Source organism: Protobothrops mucrosquamatus, unplaced genomic scaffold (genome assembly GCF_001527695.2).
Source record: "Protobothrops mucrosquamatus isolate PMUCROS unplaced genomic scaffold, P.Mucros_1.0 scaffold4369, whole genome shotgun sequence".
In the NCBI taxonomy this organism is placed as follows: domain Eukaryota; kingdom Metazoa; phylum Chordata; class Lepidosauria; order Squamata; family Viperidae; genus Protobothrops; species Protobothrops mucrosquamatus.
In genome coordinates, this window is record NW_015390283.1 from 104,648 (window position 1) to 116,653 (window position 12,006).

Consider the following 12,006-nt stretch of genomic DNA (forward strand, 5'->3'; position numbering starts at 1 on the left):
AACTGCTATATATATTTTTTTCTGTTGGTCTTCATGCCAGTCTTGACTCCTGAAGTTTTCTTGATAAGATTTTAAGAGTCACTTGCCCATGCCTTCTTCCTAAGGCTGAGAGAGTGACTGGCCCAAAGGCACCTAGCTGATTTCATATCTAAGGCAGAAGTAGAACTCAGGACCTTTAACCATTACAACAAAACTGGTTCATGTGTTTTAATTTTAGAATACACAATGGAGAGAGAATATGGTCTCTAACTCAGGCACTTCAGCTACTTGTAGTATATAAAGCATACACTCAAGTTTGAGTGAAATAACTGGAGTAGATCTGTACTCTTACATATTTCAACTAAACAACAGTTCTTGAGGAGTCAAGTTATATAAATATCAACATAACCCTGAAAACTTAAAGTTTATTGGATAAAGCTAAATAGCAGTAAACAAACAAAATGCATTCCACCTAAATAAAAAAATTCACATATTTACAGAATTTCATAAATGTGTAAGTTGTTCACATGCCAAGATTAATGCAAGATTAAAAAATTGATAGTGGTTTGGGGACGTCAAAACACTGAAAGCTGTGTGGTATACACTAAAATCCCAAATATGTTGAATTCAGCAAAAGGGCAGTTACCTAAACAATAATTTAGTTTCTGCAGGAAAGGCTGACGGGTCCTAATTCAATTTCCTTATTTTTTTTAGGCACAAGCAGAATTGTTTTTGTCAAGTACAGCAGTCCACAGTGAGCCACATATATAATAGGGAGTCAGTGAACCTTTTCCACAGCACCAACAATATAGGATTTTATTGAAGCATATAGAGGTTAAAAATGCAAGCTCAGTTTGTAAATGGGGGCAGTACTTCTGTATTGCAACAGTGCAGGAATTTGTACGGGAACAATAAGGCCATGGCAGTTATAACTGAAAATTGATTGTGCAGGGGCACATCTTTATGTTTGTGGCCTCAGTTCAATCATTTGTACATTACACTTGTAATGCTTTAAGCACACTTTAAAGGAATCTAGATTTGCTGCCACTGTAGCTACTCATTTTACTTGCTCCAGTTGATCTATGACAGAACTACAATAGGCTTATACAAACATTTCATGTATTACTGTAAAGGTACCATCTATGCCTTTTGGCAAAGAATCCTTGAAAATAACAGAATATTTATGTAAGGCGAGAGGAGTTTTGTTATGCATGCAGGTAACAAAAGAAAACATACTATAGCTAATAGCAGTACTTGATCCAATATAAAATGTTCATTTTTGAGAAACAATTTGTACTTGAACAAGCACATTCAGAAGGTACCTATGGATGCATCAAATATATATTAAACAAGGGCTCTAAACAGCATTTATAGGTGTTCCTTAAAATATTACAGTGAGGAGCAACAGAGACACCTGTACCATGTATTTGCATACTGTAGCCTACCTCAACGTTACTGCATCAACAACCTCAGCTTTGACAAATCGGTTTAGATATTGACACTACCAAGAATGTAAAGATATGAAAGTAGTGTTATTTTTTCCAGTTCAAATAACCTCTATGCTGCAGAAGCTAATTGAGATAGAGAATCACTTCATAAATTATATTGTGCTTCAAGACACAATTTAATGTTTCATAGCCTATGAACTTTATACATGATTACACAGTGAGAAGCAGGCAAACCTAGTGTTGTCACAATAGCCTAGGTATTTAGCACCAAGTGCAACTGTGCACAACTACTCCATTAATAGAAGAATAAGCTAGACAGTGACACATATTTTTGTGCTGGAAATTAATATGGCATCCAGAATGTCATACAGCTGTAGTCTGTGTAAAGCATTTCTAGAAGAAAGATGTGACTGTTCCATCTAATTCAACATTACATTATACCTGCTTACACGTTCAATTTTTTGAGAGGCTGATTTTGAAATATTTTATTCCTTGCTCCACTTAAAACAACTTTAGAAAATATAAAGAAATTAGCAATGCCCTGCACAATACAAAAAAAAAAAGCTGACAACCTGAATTATTTATTCATTGGGAGAAATACAATTTGAGAATTTATGATAATTTAGTGATTTAATTCTAGTGCTTCGCACTTTCCTTTGAAACCTTTTTACAATATACATCACATGCATCTGGGAGGAAAAATTAGTACAGTATCCCATTTAAACAGTGTTGGAAAAGCTTTATAATAAGAGCTGACCTAATCCCTGTGCTGCCACGTGCCAGCATTTCCAATGAGCAGCTACATACAAGAATGAAATAATTGTGCAGAAAATCTAATATAAAAATCTGGATCAGGAAGACCAGAGGGGGGGGGAAATCTGAAGAAGAGGTACCCACTGCCACTGTCTAGATGAAATGAATAAAAAACATTTGCACGACTTATGACAACTCTAGCCAACTCTTTGACAGAAGTAGGATTATAAGTCATTCAGCAGTGCATATGGAGGCATGAACTGTGAAAAAAGGCAATTCCTTGGACACAGGACGACTATCCTGGATAACAATTCATCACGGAGGGAGTAGACAATTGAGAATATGGCCAAATGAGCAGCTAGGTGAACATTTTCAGCTTCTTCGAGACTTTGAGTGCTGAATAAGCCACTGAAGTGTGATATCTAAGAAAAAGAAAAATACGGCAATTGGTTTTCAAAATAATTGCTGTACCTAATCATCCTTAAAAATCAACATTTAGACTGGAGTGGACATAAATCCATTTTTTTTTTCAGATTCCAGAAACATCCACTGTAAGATAACAAGCAGAAGTATCTTCTGTGTGGCTGAATCAATAATGAAAATATTTCTGAAGCTTGTTAAAAGTCTGTGGCAGTTATTTGAAGAGGCTTTGGTAATTTTAGTTCATTCGACGTTTGTTCCTACTGCATTACTCTTTTTCTTTTTAAATTAAAAATGAACTTCAATGTAGGCAACAAGGCTACTCAAGTGCTAATTCAAATTCTTTAGTCAGTAGGTGTTATTCTATGAAAAGCATATCTAAATATTTAATTCTTTGATTTAACAAGATCCATTGTCACAGTCAATAGTTTTTTTTCACAAAGCAAGACTTGCTATCAACTGTTAGACATCTCATTAAAAAGATACGTATGCAAGAAAATCAGATTCTTGTAAAAGAAAAAATACTGTATATAAATTTAAATAGCCCTTTAGCGCATATGGATCTTGCCTTGCATTTAACTGGACTTGAAAGGATGTTGAACAGGTTTTAATACATTCCTTTTGTAGTATGAATTTCTTGAATCATAACCTTAGAAACTTTGGAAATACAAGGGAGTTCTTTTCATAAATTCTAAAAGGATCTTTAAAGATATATATTTATTTTTAAGACCTCTTCAAAGACATATTTTGAAATATGCTTTCTGTTCTAGAATACAAATTTAGGTGTCATAAATAACAAACCTCAGTTTTTATAATGCTCGCAAAATGGAGGTTTTCACATCAGTCTCATTTTATACAAAAAGTATTTGCCACCCAAATGACACTGATTTAAAATTCAAAAATAGCACCAGCTTTTTTTTATTTTAATGTATTTTAATAGGATTATGTTTTTTTTTTAATTTTGTTTGGGAACTGCCCAGATTTCATTATAAGAGGGGGTGGCCATCTATGCAGCCTCTTTCACAGATGACAATCCAGCCTTGTTCGAAGATACCTTACAAAGAAAAACTCATAACTTCATGTAGCAGCCTGTTCCACTGGCTAACAGCTTGATGTCTAGCCTAAACCTTTCTTTAATTCTACTAGTTGCTTGGCAACACAATAAATTCATTCCCTCATCTTGTGAAAACCTTTCAGATATATGAACACAGCTATCATATCTCCTCGGAATCATCTTTCTGTATACTAAACATACCCAGATCCTTTAACTCGGGGATTCCCAACCAGGGGTGCTCGTACCCCCTGGGGGGTACGAGACAATATTCCAGGGCAGTGGTTCTCAACCTTTTTAATGCCGCGACCCCCAACCGGTCGTAAGTCGAGGACTAAACCGGTCGTAAGTTGAGGACTAAACCGGTCGTAAGTCGAGGACTAAACCAGTCGTAAGTCGAGGACTTTCCCTGCCCGGGAGCGCCGCGCATGCGTGGTTCCGCCCCCTGCGCCAGCCAAGGCGTAGCTGGCAAGCGGCAGAGACGGAGCAGGCCGACCACCAGCTGGCCCAGCTCAAGGGAGGTAAGGCACCCGCCGGAAAAGGGGAAAAAAATGGCGGACAGCCTTGCTTGGCGACCTCCGTGAAATGGTCGATCGACCCCAAATGGGGTCCCGACCCACAGGTCGAGAACCACTGTTCCAGGGGGTGCGAAAACTTGGATTTTCAAAATTATATGCATAATTCATTGCCGTTATTTTGAACTTTTGTAAGGGGTGCAAGAATATATCAGAAGCGTTCTAGGGGTGCGGGTAAGGAAAAGGCTGGGAGCCTCTGCTTTAACTGTTCCTCAAAGACTTGGGTTTTCAGAATGGTACTTTAGTAGCCTTCCTTTAAACTTCTTTCAATTTGCCATTGCCCTTTTTTTTAACTATGGTAGCCATGGGAAACACACTGCGTACTCCAAAGTTAACATTATTGATTTTGTTATTACCTATATTGTCCTTTTCTTTGCAAGAAATGGAGTAGCAGCAGATTTCTCTGTCTTGAATAGCAGCCAGGTTCCTGGAAGAGAAGCAACTCATAATTTGGTGAAAATCTGACAGCAACATCCTATTAAACTTGACATAAATATGATTCACGTTAAAATGTGAATTAATTAAAGGCAGTTTATTGGAAACTTTCTCCTATGACAGCAGGCATATTTGTATATCAAAATAACTAAAATAATCCATCGTTATAAAGCTCAGACACAGATCATTTTATAGACCAGCAAATAGACTGTTCTTTATTTAAAACAATTCTGTGATGTATACTGGACATACCCATATTTACCACTGATAGACAATATTCCAAAGGCCTTTGTATGGCTGAAAAAAATAGCAAAGTATCACGTGATCTCATTTCTTCCTACTACCCATATTGCAAAAAAAAAAAAAAAGTATTGTTCTGCAAGTTCCATGCTTCTTAGGCCCTCAAAATGCAACCCTCCAAGAAAGAATCCCAGATTACTGAAAGTGCTTTCTACCCATTCTAAGCTCCCCTGCAGTTTGATTTAGCATCTAACCCAAATGAAGAGACGATTCCACATTGTGATTAAGCCAGAGAGGTGGCCTACTGAATCCAATTGGCCAGGTGACTTCTGAATCAGGGAAAAAGTCTATAAAAAACAACTGCACGGTCTACTGTGCCACGTGAGCAGGGCTAACACAAAATTAATTAACTTTTAAGGCTTGTGCATGTCAACTTCCAGAATTCGCCAGCCAGCATGGAATGCTGGGAGTTGAAGTCCACAAATCTTAAAACTGCCAAGGTTGGACACACCAGTCTAAAACTTATTTTTTAAAAAAAACAAACCATAAAATATGCTTGCTTACTCACATTTTTTCAATAAGCTGCTTCTCATCCAGTGCATTAGCAAGGTCTCTTTTGTTTCCAAGTACTAGAACCTGAGAAGAGAAAATATGTACTGATTTTTAGCATTTATTTTTTTAAGGAAGGAAGCAGTTAAATTTCATTTCAACAAGAATCAATCTTTTGTGACGCATAGAGGAAATATTAAGGAACTAAAGTTGCAGCATTTATTCCCTCATAGGAATAGCCAATTAGCCAGATAACCCATAGACCTTATCAGAAGCACTCAGAAGCTGCAGGGAAAACCATTTCAAAAGGAAAATTTGATAATAGTAGATGAGAAGTTGAATAGTACAAGTCGAAATAATTGACCAATAGTTAATCATTTCAGCTCAGTCTTTTTTTGCACTGATAGTCCAAAGCCCTTTACTTTGTCTTGTGAAACAAGATATTCCTGTCCTGCTTAATAATTTACCCAGTGCCTCAAGATGTTTTAAATTACTCGTCCCTTTAATAACTTGTACATTGGTCTACAATTTCAGTATATTTCTACAGTCTATTGCTATGGAAGCTTTTAGAACAGGGGTCCCCAACCCCCGGTTCGCACCCAGGTACTGGGCTGCAACCCGTTCAGAACCGGGCCTCGGAAGTAGTGAGTGCACACATGTGCATGTTCATGTGTGAAACCATCCCCTCTCCCCACGCCTCTGCTGAGCTGGAAAGGTTGGAGACCGCTGTTTTAGTAGACCTATTTCAACTTGCATTATATTAACAAAACCTAAAAAAATAAACATAAGAATCAGAGAAAGATTTACATGACAAAGATGTACTTAACTAGCAGTATATCAAACTTCAAGAAAAAGTGTCCACAGACAATGTAATTATTTTCTAAACAAATAATTTCAAACACATTTTCTTATCAATTTCTTCAAAGGTTTTCAGGCAGGACTAACATGTCCACTACTCACAGGAATTCCTTGTAGCTGTGGTTTGTCTAGAAGATTGTGCAACTCATTTCTAGAAGCTTCTATTTTTTCACGATCCGCAGCATCTACCATATAGCTATTAAAAGGAATTAGTTTGAACCAGTTTGTGCAATGCAAGATATACCAGTCCAGCAGTATTACCAACATTCCCCTCCCAAAATAACTAGGGCAGAGGCCCCTAACTTTTTGGGCACCACAGACCAGTTCTGTGGAGAAAGGCTTTTCCGTGGACTGAAGTTGGTGTGGTTTTGCGTGCTGCCTGCATCCCGCAGATGAGGCTTCACTTGTTTGCGTGGCCCAGTTGCTGGCATGCCATGACTGGTGCCAGTGCACAGACTGGGAGTAGAGGACCCCTGAACTAGGGATTTCAACTAAATATTACAAAAGGTATCAGAATCTCATTTAGTGACTAAAAACTTATTTAGTGACCCCACCACACTCATCAAAGCCATAGCACAGCATGGCTAAAATTATATTAAAATATGTTGCAGATTTTCAGAATTCATCTTCATAGTAGCTGAGGGGAAGTAAGAAAACAAGTCAAATTTGAAAATTGTACAATTGATAATCTTTGGGATCGGTGTTCCCTAAATATTTCCCTATGCTGTACTTAAAATATGTTGATACCTGTTTTTGTAACACAGTTTCAACTTTTTAATTCTATAGGAAGTACTCCACTTATAACTGGTCACTTAATGATTTTCATCTGAAATTATGACAGGGTTTCCTGCCTGAGCACGGGGTTGGACTCGATAACCTCCAAGGTCCCTTCCAACTTTTTACTGTTGTTGTTGTTGTTGTTGTTGTTGTTGTTGTTGTTGTTGTTGTTGTTGTTGTTGTTGTTGTTATTATTATTATTATTATTATTATTATTATTATTATTATTACCTCCCCAAAAGCTAATTACAACACAGTTTTGAAGTTACAACAGACCCATCCCTCTGTGGTCATGTAATTGTTTTTTGGCAGTTTGGGAACCAGCTGAACATTACGGTCAACAGTCATATGACATTAATTTTTTATATTTTTTGCTTGTTTCAGGCAAAAAACACCCATTGGGTGAAATGGATTCACTTAACAACCATGACAAAAACTGTCATAAAATTAGAGTCAGTCATGTGTTGACCCACTTAACAACCATAACAACTTATAACCATACTTCTGGGCTGAATTACAGTCAGAAGTCAAGGACTATCTGTATTCTGTGTCACCACAGAGTTCCAATATGGCTTCTAAGCCATGTTAAGTATTCCATAATAGTGAATTCCAAGATTTCATTTATATTTGCAACCATTAAAAACATTTTCATTTAAACTGACGTCATCCAACTATAATGTAAACTTATGTAAATTACAGAGCCATGTTAACTGAATTATTTAGTCAGAATATTACTAATAGAGTAATACAAGAAACAGCTGCAACAAATTTCTACTTCCCAACCGCAAGATACATTTGTAAGCTTTCATTAATAATAACTTCAGTTTTGTAATTTATTTTAACTTGTTTGGAATCCTTTGTCATGTCATTATGCTATAAACCTTGAGTTATTAGGGAGCATAGTAGCTTAGAAAGATAGAAAATAAATAAACTATATTGCAATTTAGTTTATTTTCTATATTTCTAAACGGCTATGCATGTTTTTTATAAGACAACATGAAATTAGAATCCTGTATTCATCATGTTAAACTTCATCATCATGCCCTTAAGCTCATTCTTTTAGAAAACCTTGAAGGTCTCACATTTGCAAAGTAGAATTTGAGATTACCAAGTGCTGCAAGTTAGTGTTACTAGGTCTGAGCTGCAAAACTTTGATGACCACTAGATGGCAGAAAATGATTCTGAATCTCTTTGCCATCATTTAATGGTCATCTGGATTTTTGCAAACTCAATCTTAAATTTAATCTCAAGCCTTGTTTCATTCTCCTGAGATAGACGCATTTAGCATTTCCAACAGGAGCAAAGCACTCTTTTTGTTGGGAGGGAGACACACTGGTAGTTCTTGGGTTATGATGGCATTTGGGACCACTGTCATTAAGCCAAGATCACTGTATTTGGAATCATTGTTCCGGCATTTGGGACCACTGTCAATGACACCTGTCATTAAGCGAAGTGTAAAGTGGTTGTCACATGAACACACAGTTTAGCTGTCATAATCCCAGGACTGCATGTGTAGTTAAGTGGGAAGAGGCAGGTAAGGAGAACAGGCAGGCCAGTGATGGTTGGAGGATGCTGGGGAGTATGGAATGGGCCAGCAAAACCCAAAGGCAAGCATTGGGACAGTAGATAGGTATGCAGTATGGCATTCAGCCAGGCAGGAGAGGGGGTGCTGAAGCTCTACACAAGTGGGTCCAGGTCAGGGGTAGGCAACCTTGGCTCTTTTACGACTCGTGGACTTCAACTCCCAGAATTCCTGAGCCAGCCATGCTGAGGGGAAAGGAAGAGGTTTCCAAGCTGAGCCATGCTGGCTCAGGAATTCTGGGAGTTGAAGTCCACGAGTCATAAAAGAGCCAAGGTTGCCTACCCCTGGTCCAAGTGTAGTGGGTCTAATACTCTGTAGTGGGTTTGAGAAAAAGTGGCAGGAGTGGCTTGCAACCTTTCTTGCTGGCTCCCCCATTGACTTTGCTTATTGGAAGCTATCAGGGAAGGTCACAAATGGTCATGTGACCATGACTCGCTGCAATGTCGTAATAGCCAGCCAAGAGCCTGAGCACCCAGATCTCAATCATGTGATGGCAGGGACACTGAATGGCTGAAGCTTCATGGACTGGTCATAAGCTCCCTTCATTCAGCTCCATCATAATTTTAAACAGTCGCTGGTCATAACTTAAGGACTACCTATATAAAGTCAGCTTCTCGGAAGGGAGAGGCAGATTACGAATTACACCACCAAAAAAGGGTCAATAATTTTTTATTTTGTGCTTTTGGAAGGGAGAATTTTAAGTAAATTAGATGCTTTAAACTTAGCATAGCCTTTAAGTATCTATTTTGCTTCTTCTTTTGTGACATAAATAAATAAATACCATCATCTTGTGAGATTTTGTTACTAAATTTCTGAAATAGGACATGGAGGCCACCAAAGAGGGGGTTAGGTGAGACCTATAAGCTTTCAAGCCTTAGTTGAGAGAAGTCCATGGTTTTGTAGTCCAGACTTCCTTCTAAATAGATGAGTATAACATGCAACAAAACACAACAGAAAAATAAAACATTTAAAATAAAGAGAAAAAACTTACACAATAGCATTAACTCCTCTGCAGTAGCGTTCCCACATACTTCGGAATCGTGGCTGTCCTCCTATATCCCAAATCTTTTTAAAAGGGAAAAATAAAAAGAATTATATCTGGAGATTTTGCAACTTATCGAACACTATAGCTCAGGATGTTTGTTTGCCAGGGAGAGCAACCAAACACCTCTTTTAATACTCCTGCAATATAAGAGGCTGGTTAAAGAACTAGAAAGTTCTGAAGAATCCAAACAATGCAGACAAGGTAACTTGTCCCTAAGTACCGTATGCAGAACAGCATAGCTCCTATCCATCATGGACTGGATACTACAGAATGTACAGATTTCATCAGCCTTGCCTCTATCCTCAAAGAGTCCCATACAAAACGTCACAAGGTCCCTGGCCACGTTGTCACTCCTGTATTTCTCAAAAGGAACTGGGTCATCTCAAATAGGTCTAGTGGGCAGAAATTTATGGCTGCAATAACAACAAAGAAATGCAAATGTTTTGCCACTGTTATTACTACTTTGTAGGCCAGTGCTTAGTCAAATTCATCTGCAGTCTTTTGCAGCCATTGCTCTAGATGCCTTTAATTAGTTTCATCTCCCACCAGTGGTGGGATAAGGAGCTCGCAAAAGCTCGCAGAGACAATCTCATTCGGTAGCATGGTTCTACTCTTATACCGAGACTGTCCAGGCCTAGGACACAACTTGTGAACTTGAAACCCAGCAGTACAAGATGGTGGGTGCAGTAGTTCTGAAGCCTGAAAGACTTCCCTCGAAAGATTTATTTTGAGCAGTCATATTTATAGGTTATTACATGAGTTTGTTGCTCACAGACAGGGCTACACGCATATTTTCCCCTGAGATTTTAGTAAAGTGTTATATGTAATGTTTTCCTTCTACTGTATATTTGAACACAGCAGATCAGGGAACTACGTTAATCTTATTCAACGCAACTTAGTGAATAATTATATTAAGACAGTCTCATCACTCTTCCCATGCTTTTCTCATTAGCAAAATATAATTGCCTTAGCAAGCAGGATACGTACCTTTATTGTGACATTACCCTTGGTAACTTTCCGCATGTTAAAGCCCACTGTAGGAATCATGTCTTCACTGAACTGGCCTGACTGAAGACAGAAAAGAGATAGGCTTTAATAAGATCTGTCAAGTAACCGAGTCATCTTTTCAGTCAGTTGCTTTCAGATGCAAGGATTATTGCTGGATAGATCAGAGAACATTTATAACACTAAGTCTTAGCATTATTTTTCTAACTCTTCCTTCAGAGAAGGTTAATTTTTGCAATTAAGACTGTTAATGAGCACGTATCACATGTGAGAGAGGCCAGGAAAATTATGAGGTGGAAAGAAAAGGAAGGGAAGGGAACAACATATAGAGTCATATGTAATGACTCAAAAATATCTCGTTGGCTTAGAAAGTTTGCATAGAAAATATTCAAGCTTCCCAGCATACCCTATTAAATCTAGAAGGCTACTCTATGAAATAGTTTTCCCCAAAAGTGTTAGGAAACAGCACTGGCCAATTAGAATGTCTCATGTTGTTCCTTTTTTTTTAACTGGACAAAAGCATAAAGAAATAATCTTTCCAACACCCTAAGGCAGGGGTAGGCAACCTTGGCTCTTTTATGACTCTTGGACTTCAACTCCCAGAATTCCTGAGCCAGCTATGCTGGCTCAGGAATTCTGGGAGTTGAAGTCCACGAGTCATAAAAGGGCCAAGGTTGCCTACCCCTGCCCTAAGGCAACACAATAGCATCTGGAAGAACCTGAAAAACGTATGCACTTCATGGGAAAATATAAAGTCGGCATCATACAACATTATTCCAAAGCATAAAACCTGAAAGTTTACTTAAAGGATGAGCCCAGGCTTGAAACACTTGTGAAATATGATAAATTGGATTTTCAAAAATTACATCTAATATTATAATGTAACATAACATTTAAGTCATTTATTAAAGCATTTATTGCTACTTATTTCAATATGGTAGATTCTAAGACGGGACAAATACGGTAACATACTTCAAAATATATTTATGTGTTAAATTTGTTTGCTGCCCCTCTCGCGAGGCGATTCTGGGTGGCTTATATTTTCAATAAATGCCAACACATGCCTACGTATCTCCCTTGAATTCATGAAGTACTTGCTCTAGGCAAGCTCAGCGGCAATCTAGAACAAGAATGTAAAGCTAGCCTCATGCTGCTCTCTCAGGATCTGCTGAGAAAAGAAGCAGGCAACACCAAAATCAATCTTCTACACGTAGTATTTCCTCCACCTTGAATACTATTAAAGGTGCCGCTTGGCATCTTTGCTACTTCTTTCCCCAAGAATTTTTGCC

At 38.0% G+C, this 12,006-nt stretch overlaps 1 protein-coding gene across 1 annotated transcript in view; it reads right to left on the reverse strand.

The window, feature by feature from the left end:
• Window positions 1-384: 384 nt before the first annotated feature.
• Window positions 385-12,006, reverse strand: part of ARL8B (ADP ribosylation factor like GTPase 8B) — a 32,939-nt gene continuing 21,317 nt past the window's right edge. The window contains exons 2-7 of the mRNA XM_015828275.1: window positions 10,700-10,780; window positions 9,659-9,732; window positions 6,411-6,504; window positions 5,470-5,537; window positions 4,583-4,653; window positions 385-2,602 (exon numbers count right to left, since the gene is read on the reverse strand). Coding sequence (XP_015683761.1) covers window positions 2,553-2,602; window positions 4,583-4,653; window positions 5,470-5,537; window positions 6,411-6,504; window positions 9,659-9,732; window positions 10,700-10,780 — 438 coding nt within the window. The 3' untranslated portion in view covers window positions 385-2,552. The remainder of the gene's footprint in view (window positions 2,603-4,582; window positions 4,654-5,469; window positions 5,538-6,410; window positions 6,505-9,658; window positions 9,733-10,699; window positions 10,781-12,006) is intronic.